The following is a 24,704-nucleotide window of genomic DNA, read 5'->3' as shown; positions in this document are numbered from 1 at the left end:
GTGAAGAAAAGGGATTGGAATATAAGGGAATGGGACAGGACAGAATTATGCTTGGCCCTCCTTGAAGTTTTTAACCGTGGGACATTAATTTGTCATATATATTTATTTGTTCTATTTGTGTCCCCTCTGTTTTTCCATTATTCACTATTCATTTGATTTGTTGTTTATTTTCTTGGTAGATATAGTACATAGAGATCTAAAACTGGAAAACATAATGGTTAAAAGCAGCTTTATTGATGATAACAATGAAATGAACTTAAACATAAAGGTAAGGTATAAGAAATCATGGTAAATATTTGCCTGTAAACAGTTTGATAGCAAAGTGGCAAAGTACTTCCTCTTTTTAGATACATTTTGGAAGCTTTTGAGCAGCAAAATAAGTGGCTTGTGCTAAAAAAAATTAAAATTTTGCAAAAGAGGTTGCAACTGATAAGAATAATTTTACAAGTTAAGTGGTACTATTGAATCTTTTTTAACGTACATATTCATTTGGATAGTCCTAAATCATTAGTTAATAGCAAGCAAACAGATGCTCTGAATTCTAATTAATTTCAAAATTATGCCTGGTAGTTTGATGTAAATGTGTTACAGATTTAGAAAAAAAACCACACCTTGGCTGTGCCTTTGATATTAAATTAACACTAAAGTCTGTATTTCTCATTGAAAATTTTCCTGGGTATTAATATTATGTCCTAAGCACAATTAATGTGCCAAGTGTTTATTCTTTAAGATTTTAATTCAAATTAAGTGTTTCTTAATGTCAAATAAATGATAGGATACATTATTTATTACTTAGCACTTTAATAGTGGCTGCTTTCAAAATATATGAATGTGTTAATTTAGGAATAAAATGTTGTCTGTGAATAACTCACTCTGTTGTAGAAGCTAAATCCCTACGTAATATAGTGGGTTTAACAGCATTGTTGTTTTATCAAAGTAAATAAATATTCTTGAATATTTTCATTTTAAACTCTGTGAAGGGCAGGAATTATGCATGTTTTATTCACTATTGGTACCTGAAAACATAGTATGTGCTCACTTAGTATTTGGTAAATGAAGGAATAATTGCACTCCAAAGAACCGAATTAATTGTGAAACCTTTTTATATATTTGAGATCTGTGTAGATTTTCTGTGGAGAAGGATACATATTATAATGCTCCAAGTGGGATAATTGTGAAAACTCCTGGAGAAATGGATTTTTCTTATTTAGAAAAATAGTGGTATCACATATTGATAGGGACATTTTCTTATTCCAGAAGTCCCTAGAAACTTTGCATTCAGTGTCTGTGGACCAAGAGCCTATCTTTGGTTGTATGATCAATAAATGTGCCTGTTTTTCTGCTTTCAGCCCAAGGCTGTTCCAACCTGAGAGACGAGACCAAGGGCACATACTGAATATTTAATAACCGTATGTGTACTGGCCTCGATTTGGAACTGAGCAGAAAGAATGCAGTTGCAGCAGCAGGCCTCCAGTGGATTTGTAGCTCTATGGCTGCTTTTTTCCCTGTTAGTTTGCTTCTTGTAGTTTTTAATAGTGTAGTAATTGTTTTAATTAATAAACTCTAGAAACACAAAGGAAGTCATAGTAAAGAAAAGATAATATTTACCAGAGATAGTGTCTCATAAATAATTATAGAAAGAGGCAGCTTCTGTGAGTCCTGACAAGGATAATGATTGCATTTGTAACAGGGCTTTAAATTGGAACATAGCTTGAGTGTCAGAAAAAATAGGTAATAAACATACTACAGCCAGAATGTATTTTACAATGAAAGAGGTTTTCAAAAGTAACTTTTTTATCTGAAAAAGTTAAATGCTTTCTTTCAACATATAACTTCCTATGTTGAACTGCTAAGTTGAATTAGAAAGAATGAACAATCAGTATCACGGGTGTTTCCTCCAGGTGGGAGAAACCAATGTTCTCTTTGTCACTGTTTTGTTTCTTCTTCACAAAGGAGGGTGGATGGGAAGTGATAGCAAGGTCCTCAGTGGTAGTACAAGCAAAGCCCCTCCATCTGCTGGTATCTCTGAATTAAATACAGTGCAATTACAGTGTGTTGGAGCTCCTACCTTTGAATGAGTAAACTCTGGGACAAGGAAAGCAGGTGACTGAGTTTCTTTTTCCAGGTGACTGATTTTGGCTTAGCAGTGAAGAAGCATGGAAGGAGTGAAGCCATGCTGCAGACCACATGTGGGACTCCTATCTATATGGGTAAGTTAGTTGATTTAAAATGATCTTTCTATATAAAGAGGTAGAACCATTACTGTAGATTAAAACTTGAGCAACTTGAAAGAACTCCTAAAACTCAATACCAAAAAACCAATTCGATTAAAAAAATGGGCAGATGACATGAGCACACATTTCTCCAAAGAAGACACACAGATGGCCAACAGACACATAAAAAGACACTCGACCTCACTCATCATCAGAGAAATGCAAATCAAAACCATAAGAAGGTAACACCTTACACATGTCGGAATGGCTAAAATCAACAACACAAGAAACAACAAATGTTGGCAAGAATGAGGAGAAAAGGCCCCCTTGTGAACTGTTGGTGGGAATGTAAATTGGTGTAACCACGATGGAAAACAGTGTGGTGGTTCCTCAAAAAGTTAAAAATAAGAATGCCATATGATACAATAATTCCACTTCTGAGTATGTGAAGAAAACAAAGACCTAATTTGGAAAGATATGCGTACTTCCATGTTCACTGCAGCATTATTTACAGTAGCCAAGATATGGAAGCAACTTACGTGTCCATCATTAGACAAATAGATAAAGAAGATGTGGTATGGATGAGTGCTATTACTCAGCCATAAGAGAGAATGAAATCTTGCCTTTTGCAACAACACAGATGGACCTAGAGAGTATTATGCTAAGTAAAATAAATCAGACAGAGAGAAGAAAATACCATATGACTTCACTTAAATGAGGAATCTAAAAAAATAAAACAAATGAACAAACAAAACAAAACAGAAACAGACTTGTAGATACAGAGAACAAACTGGTAGTTTAGGGGTAGATGGGCAAAATAAGTAAAGGGGATTAAGAGGTATAATCTTCCAATTATAAAATAAGTCATGGGGATGTAAAGTATGGCATAGAAGAATATAGTCAATAATATTATAATAACTTTGTGTAGTACCTAGACTTTTCATGGTGATCACTTAATAATGTACATAAATGTAGAATCACTATGTCATATATCTGAAACTAATATAATATTGTATGTCAACTACAATTAAAAAAAATGGAAAAAACCCTCAAGCAATTTGATTTTGCCCATAATTTGACTTACTAGCCCTGCTCAAGATACTTTTTCTTTTCTTAGATCAAATAATCTCACTGTTTCAGCATTTTTCTCCTAGTTCTTATCTTTAAAGATTGTAGTTTTTATTGTTTTCCTTTTTTGGACTCTTCTTATAGTTGTTTGTATCTCTTAGGTAATCATACCCCAAACTTAATTATTGGTTTCATTAACTCATGCTGAAATCACGTGTGTGTTTTGCTTCTTTCCATTTCTTATCCAATTTTATTGCCATCGGTTGGTACATCCTAAAGCTACTGATTAAATATATTTTGTAAAGCAACAGTTTACTATTTTTCTGAGTGAAACTTTTAACAGCTTTACTGAAGTACTATTTAAATGCCATAAAAAATGTACTATTCATTGATTTTTTCCTACATTCACAGAGTTGTACAGCCATCACCACAATTCAGTTTTAGAATAATTCTACCTCAGAATGTTGCCTCGTGCCCATTTGACCTTGATCTCATTCCCATCCCAGCCCCAGCTAACCACGAATCTATATTTACTTTTTCTGGACATTTCATCTAAACAGAGTCATACATATGTTATCTTTTATGTCAGACTTCTTTCACTTAGCATAATGTTTTTGAACTATCTTCCTGTTGTATCTGTAGTCTAGCCCTTTATATTTCTGAACAGTTGTGTGTTGTATGGAGATGTCACATTTTGTTTATCCATTAGCTGATGGACGTGTAGATTGTTTCCAGTTTGTGGCTATTATGAATAATGCTGCTATGAACCACTGTGTACAGATTTTAATGTGGACACATTTTCCTTGGGTAGCTACCTAAGAGTGAAGTTGCTAGGTTGTAGACTATGTTTAACTTTTTTTTTTTTTAATTTTTTAAATTTATTTTCAGCATAACAGTATTCATTGTTTTTGCACCACACCCAGTGCTCCATGCAATCCGTGCCCTCTCCAATACCCACCACCTGGATCCCCCAACCTCCCACCCCCCACCCCTTCAAAACAATCTGAGGGTTTTGTTTAACTTTAAAAAAAATTTTTATTTATTTATTAGAGAGAGAGCACAAGTGGGGGAGCAGAGGAGGCAGAGGGAGAAGCAAGCAGAGGGAGAACCAGGCTCCCCGCTGAGCAGGGAACCTGATGCAGGTCTCCATCCCAGAACCCCGAGATAATGACCTGAGTCCAAGGCAGACCCTTAACCAACTGAACCACCCAGACACCTGCATCTTTATGTTTGATTTTTTTAAGAAACTGACAAATGTTTTTTCAAAGTGAATGTAGCATTTGACCTTTCTGCTAACAACTGTATGAGGGTTCCAGTTTCTTTATATCCTTGTTGCCTCTTGATAATTACCTTTCTTTCTAATTATAACCACTCTAATGGGTGTAAAGTAGTATCTCATTGTGGTTTTTAATTTGGTAATTTAATTTTCCTAATGACCAATGATGTTGAACATCTTTTCATGTAGTTATTAGTCATTGATAATCTTCTTTGATGAAATGTCTATTCAAATCTGTACCCAAGAAATGATTATATATTTTTCTCTTTAAATTTATTGGTGAAATAATTGCATTAATAGGTTTCAAAAATGTTGAACCATCCTTGCACTTTTAGATTAAACTCCACTTGGGTTAATAAACTGCCTTATTCAATTTGTCACCACTTTACTTAAGAGTTTTGAGGGATGATTTCTTTCTTTTGTGCTGCCTTTGTCTTTTTTGATGTCAGTGTTATGCTAGCCTCATTTAAAAAATAAAATGGCATGCACTCAAATCACTTAGGTAACAGGAGTTATCTGTTATATTAATAAACTTGATGAAAATTTGATGAAATTTCCCCTAAAAATTTTTTTGGCCCTGATACCTTTTGGTAGATTAGGTTTCTATTATATTTTCAATTTATATTGGGTTATTCAAGTTTTCCACACCTTTTTGAATCATTTTGATAATTTATATTTTTCTAGAAAATTGTGCATTACTTTGAGATTTTAAGTTTTACTGGCATAAGTATGCATATATTATAATTTTCTGATTCTCCTATGTATCTGTGCCTATCCCCCTAATAACTCCTAATATTTTTTAAGATGGTCAAGTGATGTAAGATTAGCAATATGGCCTGTGACGTCACTTGGCTAACTCAGGAGTCCAGCTCTGCTATGTAGTCTGGTGAGCCCTGGGCAAACAATTTAACTCATTTGTTGTGGTTCTACAGCTGTATAATAGAGATTATGTCATCCACTTATCAAATTGTTGAGGGTCTACTTTGTGTCAGGACTGGTCTGGGTATTGGGAATACAACAGTGAACAAAGCATAAAAATGTCATGTTGGTGCAAACATTAAAATAAAAAAGTAAAATATCTGCTATCACCTGGGATGTTAGAAAGAAGTGCTAAGAAAGAAAAATAAACAGGGAAGGGGAGAGGATATACTTAGGATGGATAATAATAAGATCTTTCTTATCAGGTTGACGTGAGAATTAAACAAGAAAATATATGTAAAGTGCTTAGCACAATACCTGACAGTGCTCAATTTAAGCTCTTGTAATAATACAAACCATTTTTTTCTTGATCAAATTTGTTAGTGGTTAGGACAATTTATTGGACTTTCAAGGAACCAGCTCAAGTCTAATATTATTTGGTTGACTTTTTCATTAATTTCTGTTTTTAGGGGCACCTGAGTGGCTCAGTGGGTTAAACCTCTGCCTTCAGCTCAGGTCATGGTCTCAGGGTCCTGGGATCTGAGCCCCACATCCGGCTCTCTGCTCAGCGGGGAGCCTGCTTCCCCCCTCTCTCTGTCTGCCTCTCTGCCTATTTGTGATCTCTCTCTCTCTGTCAAATAAATAAATAAAATCTTTTTTAAAAAATTCTGCTTTCATTTTTCTGGATTCATTCTATTTTCTTTTGCTTTATTTTTTAACTTCCTAAGTTAAATGGTTTTAAAAAATGGTTATTTTTTTAAATGGTTATTTTTGTTAAAAAATGGTTATGTTCAGTCTGAGTATTTCTTTGCTCTCTCTGAGTATTTCCTTGACCATTTTTTTTTGCTAGACAGTCTTCTATTATTCATTTCTTAATAGTCTATCATTTTAGTTTTAGTCTTTAATCTAAGAATTATTTAGAAGTGCTTTTATAATTTTCCAGGTGGTTAGAATGTGTTTGACATTCATGTGAATATGTGGTAGTTTTCCTAGCCTTTTGGTTTTTCTGTCTGGTTTTCTTCATTGGTGTAGGCAATTGTGACTTAATCGTTTCAACTTCTAGGAATTTTTGTGTGTGTGTGTGATTGAACACATGGTTGGTTTTTGCAAATGTTGCACTGGATGTTTAGAAATACGTATATTCCTCCTTTGTTGAGGACAAAAATTTCTCTGCATATGTATAAAATCGAATGTGATACCTTTGTGATTTAAACTTTTCATGTTGTTAATTTTGTTTGCCTCTGTTGATTTCTGAGAGAGTTATTAAAGTCATCCACCAAGATGAGGCTTTGACAAATCTTTTTGTACCTTTTAGAGATTTCTTTAGAAAAATCTTACTTTATTGAAACATAATTTCCATATAATAAAATGCACAAATATTAAGTGTAAAGTTTGATGACTTTTGACAAATGCATATGCTTATAGAATCACCACCCCAGTGAAGCTACAGAACATCTCTGTCACCCGAGAAAATTCCTTTGTGTCTCTCTGTTAGTCTCCCACCCAGACCACAGCAACCACAGATGATTTTTTATCACCAAAGCTTAATTTTGCTTGTCTAGAACTTCATTTAAATTGAATCAGACAGCATACGTTCTTGTGTCTGTCTTTGTCTGTTCCATGTCATGATTTTGAGACTTACCCATGTCATATCTGTAGTTTATTCATTTTTCTTGCCTAGGAGTATACCTAGTTCTGGTTTTGTTGTTGTTTTTCCGCCTCCTTGATGTATTAAGTCTTGAAACTGTTTTATCTTATTTGGGAAAAGGCTACTTTAGATTCTGTTCATATCCTACTGTTGGCAAAAGACATCTGGTCTGTAGTTACATGGGGAAAATATATCCAAGCACCCTGAGTTTTATGCCTGCTTATTAGCTGTCTACACTGATAACAAGTGAGAGAACAAGAGAGAAGACAGATGGTTTGTAGAGCTTTGCTGACTTCCTAAATGGCTCCCTGGCACCGTTACTCTGGCCTCTGCCTCCCTGTGAGAGCTGTGATGGCAGCATACACGGAGACACCCCCGGTCATTAAGATGGCTGTGAGAGACTGAGGCCGCCATCCCAGTCCCGCAGTGCCTGCACCCAGTGTGGATGCAAGTCATTGACTTGCCCTTGTCGGAGACTCACTACCACAGAGCCACCTGAACTTTAGTCATTCAGTATTTAAAGAGTTTAAGTAGAGGTAAGGAATAATAGTTGCTTAGAGGAAAATGCTAATTATTTTTCAATGACTTGGAAATGAGTAACTCAGTTTTGTTAATTATCTATAGTTGAGCCTTTACTCATTGTTTCTTCTTTTTATTTTTTGGTTCCTTTTTGTTGCTTTTTAGTTCCTTTGACAGGAGGCAGAGGAAGTGAAATGCCATTTGCTTTTAGTAGTTATAAAAGAGGGGTGTGTGTGTGTGTGTGTGTATGGCAGGAGAATGAAACTCTTCTAAAATAAAAACACCTATTATGTGGGAGGCACTCGGTAGCTGTGTAACTTGAGGCAAGTCACTTCCTATACCTGAACCTTAGTCTCCTCACTGGCAAAGTGAGCCAAATGCCTACATAACCAGCTCACAAGTTTCTTCATGTGATTTACAGAAATAACATAATTTACAAAAAAGTGCTTTTGTAAACATTAAAATTCTATGGAAATATATACACCTATATTTCATTTTTATGTTTATATCTGTTCTATTCTTTCTTTTTCCTTAAAGAAAGATGTTTGCTCCCTAGCCATAGAGGCACAATAGACTATTCCTGAAATATCATATGTGACATTTTATTTTATTTTTTTTTAAAGATTTTATTTATTTATTTGACAGAGAGAGATCACAAGTAGACGGAGAGGAAGGCAGAGAGAGAGAGAGAGAGGGAAGCAGGCTTCTTGCTGAGCAGAGAGCCCGATGTGGGACTCGATCCCAGGACCCTGAGATCATGACCTGAGCCGAAGGCAGCGGCTTAACCCACTGAGCCACCCAGGCGCCCCATATGTGACATTTTAAAAGCCATCTAAAAAGCCAGCCATTATAAAGTTATCTGATCATTAAAACGTGCTACCTTGAAGTAAATCGCTCCCCCCACCACCACACAACTACTTTGAGGAGATTGTTTAAAGGAGCGTATTGTGAACACCTTATAAAGTATGGAGCACAGAGCTGGGGAGTCAGGAATACCCAGATCCTGGTCCTAGTTGGCTTTTGATACAGTTTTGCTGTAGGAGCTTTCTCTTTGTCTTAGTTTTCTCATTTAGAAAATGTGGAAATTAACTCATATTCTCTCATAGGAGTGATATTATTATTATTATTATTATTATTTTACTATAATGATTTTAACCATTTATCTTAGTTTCTCTGTGAATCCAGATTTCCACATATTGGGCTTGCTTTAAATTATATCCACTTCAGGCATATATTCAGTTCTATTTTGGGAAAAGAACTGAGATACTGTTGTCTTCTACTATAACTACACAATCTTCACAAAATCATTTCTTAACAATTTCAGAGGAATGGAGAGTGGTACATTTACTTACACAGTTTATGCCATCGTTCCATTAGAAGCTAAATGACAGGAGTGAGGGTACAGTGACATCAATTGTTAAGTCCCGTACATTATTCATTTAACATCTGCTGTTGGTTCTCTTTTTCCCTGTGGGGGAATAAATTACAACACATCAGCACATTTTTCATGCTTTGTGTTTAAGCGTTTAAACTTCATTTATTGTATTATTAATACTATTCATTTCTGCTTATTGGCAGCCCTGAAGTTACAATGCCCATGACTACAGCCAGCAGTTGTGACATTTGGAGCATAGGTGTCATAATGTACCTTCTGTAAGTAGCCTGCTAAATGTGCAGGTTTAAAATGAATGGATGGTCTCTAACAGCAGAACTAGAATTACATAGACTTTAAATGAAAACTCGACGATAGAGTTTTAAAAAGTGGACTGAAAACACAATTGGGAAGCCATTCTAAAGATCTCTTATTAGTTGTCAGCTAAATCCATTACATAGTTTTAATACTATAAACTTGTAACTTCAGCTTGCTTTTCATTGACCTCTGAATGCTGCAATACCTGGTGCTCTCTGAGCCAAGTGAAAACTTGCTTAACATCCTCACCCCTCTGATCTTCCGCTACAGACCAGGAAGTTTCTTTCTATTTTCCTCCAGAGAGTCACTTATAGCCCATGGGGTAGAGAGAGGTACTGGGGCCTGTACTTGGCTGCCCTGGCACTGGGCATATGTGAGGAGTGAACACTAACTGGACAGGGGCTCCGCCCAGTCCTTTTACTGCTACTGAAAACATCACTGTTTTGGGCTCACCCTCAAGATTCCATCAAACCCCACGTCCTATTCATTTTTCCTTTGCAGTGTCCTTACCTCTTCCTTCATTTCTCTTCACTCGTATCATTTCTCCTTATGATCCATCTTCTAGAATTTACAAAGTCTGTTTGACTGTTTCTCCCTGCTTCCAGTCTCTGTCCCCAATTCATCCTTCACATCGCTGCAGGAATGTCCTTTCTAAATCACAGATCTGATTGTACTGTTTTCCTGATTCACAACCTCTGGTAATTCTCCCTTGTTATAGAAGATGTCAGAGCCTCCCTGCATGGCACAGCGGCAAGCCTCCCACAACCTAGCTCCAGCATGCCTTTCCAGTCCCGGGCTAACTGTGTTTCCATGCACCTGCCGTATGCTTTAGGCACTCTAGGCCATTCTTTATGAGTTACATACCCTGTATTACATGTCTGAGTCTTTGCTCATGCAGTTCCCTCTACTTACAATGTTTTTTTCACTTCTCTACTAACCTTTCTCCTGGGCCCTCCAGCTCAAACATTAATGCCTTCTGTTTCCCTAATTCCTATCTACCCCAGCAGAGTTCCTGCATTCATTATGTACATACATTCCCACACTCCCCAGAGGATTTAAAGAAACAGACAAAAATGCATGTGAAACAATAACACTGAAAGAAAAACAATATTTCATCAGGAGAGTTGGCACATGTGTGAATTTGATAGAATTGTTCACTTTCCTATGTTCTCATAGCACTTTTAAAAACTAGATTATATTGAGGGAGAGTCAGATGGCGGAGAAGTAGCAGGCTGAGACTACTTCGGGTAGCGGGAGATCAGCTAAATAGCTTATCTAAAGATTGCAAACAACACCTACCAATCCAATGGGAGATTGAAGAGAAGAAGAACAGCAATTCTAGAAACAGAAAATCAACCACTATCTGAAAAGGTAGGACTGGCGGAAAAGTGAATCCAAAGCGCGGGAAGATAGACCGCGGGGGGAGGGGCCGGCTCCCCGCGAGCGGCGGAGCAACGGAGCAAAATCAGGACTTTTAAAAGTCTGTTCCGCTGAGGGACGTCGCTCCAGAGGCTTAACTGGGGTGAAGCCCAGGCGGGGTCAGCGGCGGCCTCAGGTCCCGCAGGGTCACAGAAGGATCGGGGGTGTCTGAGTGTCGCAGAGCTTACAGATATTAGAACGGGGAAGCCGGCTACAGAGACAGAGCCGAGGAGTGACTCTCAGCTCGGGGTTACCGTGAAGCAGTCGCAGGCTCGGTCAGCTCGGGATCGCGGCCGGAGGCCAGGGTGACGGGAGTCATTGGGCGCTGTTCTCTGAGGGCGCACTGAGAGTGGGGGCCCCGGGCTCTCGGCTCCTCCGGGCCAGAGACCAGGAGGCCTCCATCTTCATTCCCGTCCTCCCGGAACTCTACAGAAAGCGCTCAGGGAACAAAAGCTCCCGAAAGCAAACCCAAGCGGATTACGCATGCGGCCCCGGGTAAGGGCGGTGCAATTCCGCCTGGGGCAAAGACACTTGAGATCACTACAACAGGCCCCCTCCCCCAGAAGATCAACAGGAAACCCAGCCAGGACCAAGTTCACCTACCAAGGAGTGCAGTTTCAATACCAGGAGAGCGGCGGAATTCCATAGGAGAACAAAAGCAAAGCACGGAACTATGGCTTTCTCCCATGATTTTTTAGCCTTGCAGTTAATTTAATTTTTTTTTCTTTTTCAATTTTTTTTCTTTTTCTCTTCTTCTGCTAAATTTTTTTAACTTTTACCGTTTTCTTTTTTAACTTTTTTAAAATAGTTAATCTAATATATATATATTTTTCCCTCTTTTTATATTTTTTCTTTATCGGCTTTCATTTTTTTAATAGTTTCTTTTTTTTTTTTTTCTTTCTGAACCCCTTTTTATCCCCTTTCTCCCCCCTCACAATTCGGGATCTCTTCTGATTTGGCTAAAGCATATTTTCCTGGGGTTGTTGCCACCCTTTAGTATTTTACTTGCTCCTTCATAAACTCTTATCTGGACAAAATGACAAGGCGGAAAAATTCACAACAAAAAAAAGAACAAGAGGCAGTACCAAAGGCTAGGGACCTAATCAATACAGACATTGGTAATATGTCAGATCTAGAGTTCAGAATGACGATTCTCAAGGTTCTAGCCGGGCTCGAAAAAGGCATGGAAGATATTAAAGCAAACCCTCTCGGGAGATATAAAGCCCTTTCTGGAGAAATAAAAGAACTAAAATCTAACCAGTTGAAATAAAAAAAGCTTATTAATGAGGTGCAATCAAAAATGGAGGCTCTCACTGCTAGGATAAATGAGGCAGAAGAAAGAATTAGCGATATAGAAGACCAAATGACACGAGAATAAGAAGCGGAGCAAAAAGAGGGACAAACAGCTACTGGACCACGAGGGGAGAATTCGAGAGATAAGTGACACCATAAGATGAAACAACATTAGAATAATTGGGATTCCAGAAGAAGAGGAAACAGAGAGGGGAGCAGAAGGTATGTTGGAGAGAATTATTGGAGAGAATTCCCCAATATGGCAAAGGGAACAAGCATCAAAATCCAGGAGGTTCAGAGAACCCCCCTCAAATCAATAAGCAATAGGTCCACACCCCGTCACCTAATAGTAAAATTTACAAGTCTTAGTGACAAAGAAAAGATCCTGAAAGCAGCCCGGGAAAAGAAGTCTGTAACGTACAATGGTAAAAATATTAGATTGGCAGCAGACTTATCCACAGAGACTGGCAGGCCAGAAAGAGCTGGCATGATATATTCAGAGTACTAAATGAGAAAACATGCAGCCAAGAATACTATATCCAGCTAGGCTATCATTGAAAATAGAAGGAGAGATTAAAAGCTTCCAGGACAAACAAAACTGAAGAATTTGCAAACACCAAACCAGCTCTACAGGAAATATTGAAAGGGGGTCCTCTAAGCAAAGAGAGACCCTAAAAGTAGTAGATCAGAAAGAAACAGAGACAATATACAATAACAGTGACCTTACAGGCAATACAATGGCACTAAATTCATATCTCTCAATACTTACCCTGAATGTTAATGGGCCTAAATGCCCCAATTCAAAAGACACAGGGTATCAGAATGGATAAAAAAACAAAACCCATCTATATGTTGCCTACAAGAAACTCATCTTAAACCCGAAGACACCTCCAGGTTTAAAGTGAGGGGTGGGAAAAGAATTTACCATGCTAATGGACATCAGAAGAACAGCAGGAGTGGCAATCCTTATATCAGATCCATTAGGTTTTAAGCCAAAGACTATTATAAGAGATGAGGAAGGACACTATATCATACTCAAAGGAACAGTCCAACAAGAAGATCTATGCCCCTAACGTGGGAGCAGCCAACTATATAAACCAATTAATAACAAAATCAAAGAAACACATCGACAATAATACAATAATAGTAGGGGATTTTAACACTCCCCTCACTGAAATGGACAGATCATCCAAGCAAAAGATCAACAAGGAAATCAAGGCCTTAAATGACACACTGGACCAGATGGACATCACAGATATATTCAGAACATTTCATCCCAAAGCAACAGAATACACATTCTTCTCTAGTGCACATGGAACATTCTCCAGAATAGATCACATTCTTGGTCCTAAATCAAGTCTCAACCGGTATCAAAAGATTGGGATCATTCCCTGCATATTTCAGACCACAATGCTCTAAAGCTAGAACTCAATAACAGAGTAAATTGGGAAAGAACCCAAATACATGGAGACTAAACAGCATCCTTCTAAAGAATGAATGGGTGAACCAGGAAATTAAAGAAGATTGAAAAAATTCATGGAAACAAATGATAATGAAAACACAACAGTTCCGAATCTGTGGGACACAACAAAGGCAGTCCTGAGAGGAAAATATATAGCGGTACAAGCCTTTCTCAAGAAACAAGAAAGATCTCAGGTACACAAACTAACCCTACACCTAAAGGAGCTGGAAAAGAACAAGAAAGAAACCCTAAACCCAGCAGGAGAAGAGAAATCATAAAGATCAGAGCAGAAATCAATGAAATAGAAACCAAAAACACAATAGAACAAATCAACGAACTAGGAGCTTGTTCTTTGAAAGAATTAATAAGATTGATAACCTCTGGCCAGACTTATCAAAAAGAAAAGAGAAAGGACCCAAATAAATAAAATCATGAATGAAAGAGGAGAGATCACAACGAACACCAAAGAAATACAGACAATTATAAGAACATACTATGAGCAACTCTACGCCAACAAATTGACAATCTGGAAGAAATGGATGCATTCCTAGAGACATATAACTACCACAACTGAACCAGGAAGAAATAGAAAGCCTGAACAGACCCATAACCAGTAAGGAGATTGAAACAGTCATCAAAAATCTCCAAACAAACAAAAGCCCAGGGCCAGACGGCTTCCTGGGGGAATTCTACCAAACATTTAAAGAAGAACTAATTCCTATTCTCCTGAAACTGTTCCAAAAAATAGAAATAGAAGGAAAACTTCCAAACTCATTTTATGAGGCCAGCATCACCTTGATCCCAAAACCAGACAAGGATCCCAACAAAAAAGAGAACTACAGACCTTGATGAACACAGATGCAAAAATTCTCACCAAAATACTAGCCAATAGGATTCAACAGTACATTAAAAGGATTATTCACCACGACCAAGTGGGATTTATTCCAGGGCTGCAAGGTTGGTTCAACATCCGCAAATCAATCAATGTGATACAAACACATTAATAAAAGAAGAACAAGAGCCATATGATACTCTCCATAGATGCTGAAAAAAGCATTTGGACAAAGTACAGCATCCTTTCCTGATCAAACTCTTCAAAGTGTAGGGATAGAGGGCACATGCCCTCAATATTATCAAAGCCATCTATGAAAAACCCACCGCAAATATCATTCTCAATGGAGAAAAACTGAAAGGCTTTTCCACTAAGGTCAGGAACACGGCAGGGATGTCCGTAACACCACTGCTATTCAACATAGTACTAGAAGTCCTAGCCTCAGCAATCAGACAACAAAAGGAAATTAAAGGCATCTAAATCGGCAAAGAAAGAAGTCAAACTCTCATCTTTGCAGATGATATGATACTCTATGTGGAAAACCCAAAAGACTCCACTCCAAAACTGCTAGAAACTTGTCCAGGAATTCAGTAAAGTGTCAGGATATAAAATCAATGCACAGAAATCAGTTGCATTTCTCTACACCAACAAGACAGAAGAAAGAGAAATTAGGAGTCCATCCCATTTACAATTGCACCCAAAACTATAAGATACCTAGGAATAAACCTAACCAACGAGGCTAAGAATCTATACTCAGAAAACTATAAAGTACTCATGAAAGAAATTGAGGAAGACACAAAGAAATGGAAAAATGTTCCATGCTCCTGGATTGGAAGAATAAATATTGTGAAAATGTCTATGCTACCTAAAGCAATCTACACATTTAATGCATTCCTATCAAAGTACCATCCATTTTTTTTCAAAGAAATGGAACAAATAATCCTAAAATTTATATGGAACCAGAAAAGACCTCGAATAGCCAAAGGAATATTGAAAAAGAAAGCCAAAGTTGGTGGCATCACAATTCCGGACTTCAAGCTCTATTACAAAGCTGTCATCATCAAGACAGCATGGTACTGGCACAAAAACAGACACATAGATCAATGGAACAGAATAGAGAGCCCAGAAATGGACCCTCAAACTCTATGGTCAACTCATCTTCGACAAAGCAGGAAAGAATGTCCAATGGAAAAAAGACAGCCTCTTTCAATAAATGGTGTTGGGAAAATTGGACAGCCACTGCAGAAAAATGAAATTGGATCATTTCCTTACACCCCACACGAAAATAGACTCAAAATGGATGAAGGACCTCAATGTGAGAAAGGAATCCATCAAAATCCTCGAGGAGAACACAGGCAGCAACCTCTTCGACCTCAGCCGCAGCAACATCTTCCTAGGAACATCACCAAAGGCAAGGGAAGCAAGGGCAAAAATGAACTTTTGGGATTTTATCAAGATCAAAAGCTTTTGCACAGCAAAGGAACAGTTAACAAAACCAAAAGACAACTGACAGAATGGGAGAAGATATTTGCAAATGACATATCAATAAAGGGCTAGTGTCCTTTATAAAGAACTTAGCAAACTCAACACCCAAAGAACAAATAATCCAATCAAGAATGGGCAGAGGACTGAACAGACATTTCTGCAAAGAAGACATCCAGATGGCCAACAGACACATGAAAAAGTGCTCCATATCACTCGGCATCAGGGAAATACAAATCAAAACCACAATGAGATATCACTCACGCCAGTCAGAATGGTTAAAATTAACAAGTCAGGAAATGACAGATGCTGGCAAGGATTCGGAGAAAGGGGAACCCTCCTACACTGTTGGTGGAATGCGAGCTGGTGCAACCACTCTGGAAAACAGCATGGAGGTTCCTCAAAATGTTGAAAATAGAACTACCCTATGACCCAGCAATTGCACTGCTGGGTATTACCCTAAAGATACAAACGTAGTGATCCGAAGAGGCACGTGCACCCGAATGTTTATAGCAGCAATGTCTACAATAGCCAAACTATGGAAAGAACCTAGATGTCCATCTACAGACGAATGGATAAAGAAGATGTGGTATATATACACAATGGAATACTATGCAGCCATCAAAAAATGAAATCTTGCCATTTGCGACGACGTGGATGGAACTAGAGGGTATCATGCTTAGCGAAATAAGTCAATCGGAGAAAGACAACTATCATATGATCTCCCTGATATGAGGGAGAGGAGATGCAACATGGGGGGTTGAGGGGGTAGGAGAAGGATTTAATGAAACAAGATGGGGATTGGGAGGAGACAAACCATAAGTGACTCTTAATCTCACCAAAACAAACCTGAGGGTTGATCGGGGGAGGGGGTTGGGAGAGGGGGGTGGGGTATGGATATTGGGGAGGGTATGTGCTATGGTGAGTGCTGTGAAGTGTGTAAACCTGGCGATTCGCAGACCTGTACCCCGGGGGATAAAATATAAGTTTATAAAGCTGTAAAAAAAAAAAAAAAAAGAAAAAGAAAGGATGAATACCCAAGTTTTGTAGCAACATGGATGGGACTGGAAGAGATTATGCTGAGTGAAATAAGTCAAGCAGAGAGAGTCAATTATCATATGGTTTCACTTATTTGTGGAGCATAACAAATAGCCATGGAGGACAAGGGGAGATGGAGAGGAGAAGGGAGTTGAGGGAAATTGGAAGGGAGGTGAACCATGAGAGACTATGGACTCTGAAAAAACGATCTGAGAATTTCGAAGAGGTGGGGGGTGGGAGGTTGGGGGCACCAGGTGTGTGGGTATTGTAGAGGGCACGGATTGCATGGAGCACTGGGTGTGGTGCAAAATAATGAATACTGTTATGCTGAAACAAATAAAAAAATTTTAAAAAAAAACTAGATTATATTATTGTAATATAATTATTATTGAGTGTTTCCTTTGCTGTGCAGGAACTTTTGATCTTGATGAAGTCTCAAAAGTTCATTTACGCTTTTGTTTCCTTTGCCTTTGGAGACATGTCTTGAAAGAAGTTGCCATGGCCCATGTCGAAGAGGTTACTGCCTATGTTCTTCTCTAGGATTTGATAGATTTCCTGCCTCATGTTGAGGTCTTTTATCCATTTCGAGTTTATCTTTGTGTATGGTGTAAGGGAATGGTCGAGTTTCATTCTTCTATACATAGCTGTCCAATTTTCCCAGCACCGTTCATTGAAGAGACTTCTTTTTTCCACCAGATATTTTTTCCTGCTTGTCGAAGATTAATTGACCATAGCATTGATGGTCCATATCTGGGCTCTCTACTCTGTTCCACGGGTCTATGTGTTTTGTTTTTGTGCCAGTACCATGTTGTCTCAGTGATCACAGCTTTGTAGTAAAGCTTGAAATCAGGCAATGTGATGCAGCCAGTTTTGTTTTTCTTTTCAACATTTCCTTAGCAATTTGGGGTCACTTTTGGTTCCATACAAATTTTAGGATTGTATATAATTATTAGAGTATGGGTATGTATTTTTTCTGTTTTTTGTTCTCCTTGCTCCAAAGTCCATGAAGGACAGAGAGTTTATATTATTCATCTTTGTATCCCTCATATCTGGTACCATAGTAGGCATGCAGCCGTGCTCAATATATGTTTGTAAAATTGAATTAAAACGAATTGGCTAAGAGGCGTTCTGAAAAGTTAGTGGCCATTGTTCTGCCTCGTGGTGAGTATGAACATTTTTATGCTGATGCAACATTAGTTTTATGGTCATACTGGAGATTTCACTGTGCACTCCCTCTTCCAGATCATTTCTAAATATTGACATCAGAGTAGTTACATTTTCACAGTGCTGTGAAATGGAATACACAGGCAGTAGGAACTGGAAGATGTGATTGTAGCTGTAACTCAGATGGTCAACACACATCACTACGTAGATTTCATAAAGTGTAAACGTATTCACAAAGTTTTTGATCATTGTTTGTGCTAATTAAGAATTGTACCGTAAAAATTCTGAGCCTCAGTTTTTAATTAAAAATATCACTATTTTAAATTAGTGTTTTATACTTGTAAGAATTTCCAGACAAGTCAAACATAATATATGTCATCTGTTATTACACAATTCATGTGATGTTTGCTGCCTGCTTAGTTGAATTTGTTGTTAAAGAAAGGGAGAGTGTAGTACACATCTAAAATTTTTTCTCCTTCTTAAAGATATAATTTTAATTTTTCTGCTTCAGAGCATGGCTGCATGTCATGTAATGACATCTTTTTTCCTTTACAGTAGACTTTTACTTAGCTAATCAGTGGCCTATTCATTAATTTGCCTGAGGCCTGGTGTTCTTATAGATAATTTCTTTCACCAAGGGCACAAACATATTACCCTTCTCCAGGGGGGGGTTATTTTCTTGTTTATCAGTTACCCCTGATTCATTTCTGCTTAATTCAACAATGATAACATACTTTCTCAAGGTGAAATTAACACGAATACTCTTCACGGGTACTATCCTCTGCTGTTGTGATTCCTAGGACATAGGCAACTGAAAATAAACAGAAAGGCTTTAAGAGGAATTTTCATGTCTCGGATTCCCTTTTTTCTGGATGTGCAGAAAATTGCTGTCATAAAATTTCATATGCTGCTGATTGACCACCATTAGATACATTTTGTGTAAATAAATTGCAAAGGACAGAAAAAAGGGGGACTTTTTTTTTTAAAACACAGCCCTTGAGCTATAGCTTCATGCTAGTCAGGCAGTGCAGGAGCAGCTAAGAAATTGGTGAATGTGCATATCACTGGTTGTTAACAGACTCAATGAGCTGGACTTTTGCTGGCCTGTACTTGTTATAATAGATAGTAATTGTCCATAAGACCATTTTTTCTGGCCTTTTTTTATTGCATTTTAAAACTAAACACTAGTGAGGCAAATAACATCAGAGACAGGAGGGTCAGAATGAACTGGAGAAATAAAAAGTATTAAAATAAGAGATTGTAGAACAACTTGATAAATACTGATCTCCTAGCAAGAAGCTATTGCAAATGAAAAGCTCTGTTTTTCAGCCTAGTTGATAAACTACAAGGATGAAAGCAACTTTTTCCGTAGGAAATCATCACCATCATCATCCTCATTATCATGTTAAATATTTATCAAATTTAGATTAATTTAAAAATGTTCATGGCAAAGATTTTAAAAGAATTTTAAAATAGAACTTTAAAAATCGGTAAAAATCTAACTGCTTAGAGACTTAGAGATCATTATATTTATGTACATGATAGGCTAGCATTTGAGAAGTATAATAGGGTTATGCCATTTTATTCTTTAAGTCATAAAGTTAGAAAAATATAATCCTGAGAGTTGAACAACAGACATACAGTGTTGCCTTTGTGACAAGTCCCGGTCCAGCTTCTGTCTCGTCATGATTGGGAAGATCCGGTTGTTGGCTACAGTGTTGTACTTAGTTTTCGGGGTTGACAGTAAAGATAATAACTAACATGGGTTGAGAATGTACAATGAAGAATTGAACTTGGCTTTTAAGGAAGTTCTTGTAGTTTTGGACTAGATTACTTACCGAAGTACAGGCTTACCAGGCTCATTGTGAAATATAGTATAATGCTTACTTAAAAAAAAAGATTGATTGATTTTAGAGAGAGAGTGTGTACATGTATGCATGAGGTGGGGAGGGACTAAGGGGGATGAGATGGACAAGCAGACTCCACACTCAGTGTGGAGCTGTCTCTGGGCTTAGGGCTCAATCTCATGACCCTGAGATCATGACCTGAGCCGAAATCAAGAGCCAGAGGCTTAACCAACAGAGCCACGGGCGCACTAATACAATACTTCCTTTTACAAGATCTTGAAGACACACAGTCCCTGTGCTACAGAATGTGCCTCAAGCCCATGTTTACTTTATACATACTGCCAGTGGTTTTACTGATGTTGGTCATTATGTATGCTCAGCTTTCATTCTAGAATAAAGGGTCAAATCAGTCTCATTATCTGACTTTCCTCATCCAGACTCTCTTCATTTTGTATACCATTTTTGAAGAGTTGTGGTCTTTTTAGTGGATTTTTGGCTTTGACTCAGAGCATATAGACCACAGGATTATTCTTACTAATGTTGGTATAGTGTTTTACCATGGATAAAGCCCTTACATGGTCATTAGACTCTGAATATGCCCAAAGGACTCTGATAACTCAGTATATTTTCCCTTAAGTCCAGTTGAATTATGTACCTTAAGCATCACCTTACCTTTGCTCACATTGAAGTGTATCTCCACTATTATTTGTGCATTTAAAATTACACATCTGCCTGTATTTTGGTCCTATTTAAGCTGTTTAAGTTTTCCCCATCTGGAAGACCTTTGGGTAATGTGGAGATCTGGAGATTTCAGTGTATATAAGGTCCTATCACTGATCTTGCAAAACCTCCTTTGCTCCCATTTCTACATCCAGAGAGAGATAACCATCTCTAGCTACGCTTTACTTAAATTTGAAGCACCACTACTTCCAAGTTCTATGGAAACTTAATTTTTGATAGCCTCATTTTGATTATTAAAAAAAAATCTAAACAAGGGGCGCCTGGGTGGCTCAGTGGGTTAAAGCCTCTGCCTTCAGCTCAGGTCATGATCCCAGGGTCCTGGGATCGAGCCCCGCATCAGGCTCTCTGCTCAGCAGGGAGCCTGCTTCCCTTCCTCTCTCTGCCTGCCTCTCTGCCTACCTGTGATCTCTGTCTGTCAAATAAATAAATAAAATCTTTTAAAAAAAAAGTATTAAAAAAATCTAAACAAAACAATTGCCTTTGTTGTAGATTATGTGGAGAACCACCCTTTTTGGCAAGCTCAGAAGAGAAGCTTTTTGAGCTAATAAGAAAGGGAGAACTACGTTTTGAAGATCCAATCTGGGAGTCCATAAGTGATTGTGGTAAGTATAGATCTGTCATTATTTACTAAAGCAAATGTACATAAGAAGAAACTTGGCCAATAATTCAAATATTCTCAATCGTCATCAAATTTACTCATAAAAATAAACACTATTTACTTGTGGAAAGGGTGATCTATTCATTGTGATTGTTGCAGTCAAAACTTCCAACAAAAACAAATTACATAATAAAAATTAAAGATCAGGAAATTGCTGATCATCTAGCCCATTTTTACTATAGACCATTTACAAGCAAATCCAGGCAATAAAACCTTACTTAAGGCCTGAAACTTTATTAGCCATTTATTCTGATGATATTTATTTTATAATTGGAATCTTCCCCTCACATTATATAGACCTAATACCAAATAGACTAGAAAATGTATGGTATTAATTGTAGTTAAGATTTTCAGGATTTTCCCTTCTTTGCAGCTAAAAATGTTTTGAAACAGCTTATGAAAGTAGATCCTGCTCACAGAATCACAGCTAAGGAACTGCTAGATAACCAGTGGATAACGGTAAGTTACAAGATGACCTCTTTTTTTTCTTTTTGACATGCTACCATTGCTTTTTTTTTTTTTTAATTTGGTCTTGTAGTTCGTAGTCTTAAAACAGTCAATAAGTTTCATCTTCTGACAAGTTAAAAAAAATTATTGAGTCTTAACACATTTCTGAAATGGGCATTTTAAAACTATTAAAATTATTACCAGAGTTGTTTAGATGTGTTTATAGAGGCTTAAATGAACTCTACTTTGCCCTGTGCCATGACAATATCAAGTCTGGTAGAAGAGAGCTGAGAAATGCCCATGATGAAAACTGTAATATTGAAACAGTCTGTATAGATAAGTGACATAAATCCCTGGAACAACAGTCCATTTCTCTTTCAACTCTTTGGATGCAAGGAATATTTGGGGACTTAGAAAAACCAAGATCTTCTAAGACTGGCCTGAAATCTTAAGTAGTTATTCATTTACATATTGTTTCCCCCATCAGACTACCTGCCTTCAGCATAGATTGTATGTCTTTTTTTTTTTAAAAGATTTTATTTATTTATTTGACAGACAGATATCACAAGTAGACACAGAGGCAGGCAGGTGGCGGGGTGTGGGGGAAGCAGGTTCCCTGCTGAGCAGAGAGCCCGATGCAGGCCTCGATCCCAGGACGCTGGGATCATGGCCTGAGCTGAAGACAGAGGCTTTAACCCACTGAGCCACCCAGGTGCCCTAGATCGTATGTCTTACCAAGCTTTGTATTCCAGTACCAGAACATTACCTGGTCATAATAGGAACTTTGGAAGAACCTGCTCCTTACCTCTCAATATTTATCCTCTTTTGTCCTCTGGTAATGAGGATCCTCACTTGTAGCTGGAAACATTGTTATCTATCTAGTGTTTGTTGCTGGTTATCCCCAGTTTTTGTCAGTTATCTTGATGGTGGAAGTAGGAGCAATTTTCTGGAAGTGCCCTTAAATGGGGGGTGTGTGGCATTCCTAGGGCACATCTTCTTTCCTGGTGAATGGAATACAGATGTGATGGCTGGAGGTGGACTAGCCATATTAGACCATAAAGTGGAATCCATAAACAGGATGGCAGAACAACAAGCTGCAAGGAAGCAGAGCTCTTAGCTCCCAGAGCTGCCGTGCCAGCCCCTTGCCTGCCCACCGCCAGACTTTTTCATAGGAGCAGGATACAAACTTCTGTCATCTTTAAGACACTGTCAAATATGTTATGGGGCCTAGTACCAATTAATCTATACTCAATAACTGTTGAATGAGTGAATGATTCAATAAGTGAATAAGTCTGTAGGTATCTCTGCAAATGTCCGGGAACTGAGATTGGAGATTTCTAAAGACACATGGGAATTATTGCTAAGCAGTATTCATCTATGAAAAAATTATTGCACATCTATTATTTGCTAGACACTGTGCTAGGTACTGGAGATACCTGATAGGCTTACACTGCAGTGGCATTGTTGCAAAATGATGGCAGCTTGGATGGGGTGGTAGCAACAGTGTCGGAGAGAAATAAATGCAATACATTTTTCGGGTGTAGTTGATGGGACTTGGTGGTGGCTTAGATGAGGAATGAGGATAAGGGAGGAATCAAGGATGACTTCCAGATTTTGCTGTAATAGCTGCTGGGACCATGCTGGTGCCATTTACTGAGATGGGGAACACTGCAGGAAAAATAGCTTTTTATCCGGGGGAAAGGTGGTGGATCAAGAGTTCCAGCTTGATATGCAAAGTCTGAAATGCCTATGTGGCACCCAAGTGGAGATAGTAAATAGATAATCAAATATATGAGCCTGGAACTGAGGAAGTTTGAGCTGGAGATATAAATTTGGGAATCATGAGTATATATACGCCATGTAAGGTCATTAGGCTAAGAGATAAATTAGGAAGAAAATATAGAGAGAAAGAAGAAGAGGCCCCAGGACCCTGCCATTGGACACTATGATAACTAGAAGAGGAGAAGCCAGCTATGGGTGCTGAGAAGGGATGGCTGATGCAGAGAGAAGAAAATTGGGAGAGTGGTGCCAGCAAAGTTAGATGAAGAATGTTCGAGAAAGTGAGAGCAGTCAGCTCCCAGGTAAACGCTGCTGAGAGGTCAAGAAGTGATGGAGAGTTTCCATTAGACCCTTGAGGGCCCAAGTAATTTTAGATACATATCAGAAACTTACAGTGATATCACTCCTCTTTTCAACTCTCTAGTATTCCTTTGGTAATTTCTGATCATTTTTTTGAATAATATTTTTTTCCTTCAAGAGCTAAAAAACCAGTCTTCACTGGAAGCTGCCCTCTTCTGTGAATGTGTTGATCTCTGAAATGATTCTGTGCAATGAGTATTTCTGGCCTGAAGTAATTGTGCAAACGAGCTAGCAACTAGATCATTGCAAAACCATTCTGAGGAGATTTGTAGTACAGCAAAATCAAAAACTGTAAAACAGATGGTGTGCCTTAGAAATCTCTCTCTTTTCAGCATCACATAACATTCGGGCTTGGCCATTTAATTATTTGTTTTCTAATTAGTACAACTTTATTTCTGGCTTTGGTCATTTTTCCAGAAGTCTCCATTTTTGAGCCTCTGTAACATTTGTCTCTATGTAGTCTTTGCCAAATGGATAGAGAAGTGACAGATAGCGTGTACTATATCAGACTACCCTAAGGAGTTCAGTGTATGAAGTTTAGAATACTGGCATTTTATAAACTTCTGAAAGGCAAAACTCTTTTCTACTTAACCACTTGAAGTCTTCCTGTAATTCATATCCCCTGTTTGAAATAATCTAAAAAGAATACATTACTTCTCCCAGTACCTGGCTGCTTTATAACCAAGCTTATCTTTTGCAATATCTAACATGTAGTGACATTTTTTTCAAAGAGCTTTATTGGATAAAAAGTTTTTATGGTTCAGCCTATGTATTGTGCAATTTGAAATATGGTCTGCATCTGCAAAGTGTTCTGAGAAAAAGAGTCCTAGTTTCTCTAGGTACATTTAAG

The 24,704-nt window shown here is 37.9% G+C and overlaps 1 protein-coding gene across 1 annotated transcript in view; it reads left to right on the top strand.

The window, feature by feature from the left end:
* The window catches only part of STK33 (serine/threonine kinase 33), a 185,697-nt gene that overhangs the window by 121,570 nt on the left and 39,423 nt on the right, over positions 1-24,704 (top strand). The window contains 7 exon segments of the mRNA XM_047693847.1: positions 180-268; positions 2,126-2,210; positions 5,490-5,491; positions 9,221-9,256; positions 9,258-9,295; positions 21,100-21,212; positions 21,642-21,727. Of these exon segments, the coding sequence (XP_047549803.1) occupies positions 180-268; positions 2,126-2,210; positions 5,490-5,491; positions 9,221-9,256; positions 9,258-9,295; positions 21,100-21,212; positions 21,642-21,727 (449 nt within the window).

This window comes from Lutra lutra, chromosome 10 (assembly GCF_902655055.1).
Source record: "Lutra lutra chromosome 10, mLutLut1.2, whole genome shotgun sequence".
NCBI classification, from domain to species: Eukaryota; Metazoa; Chordata; class Mammalia; order Carnivora; family Mustelidae; genus Lutra; species Lutra lutra.
This window is presented reverse-complemented; position numbering and strand designations above follow the sequence as displayed.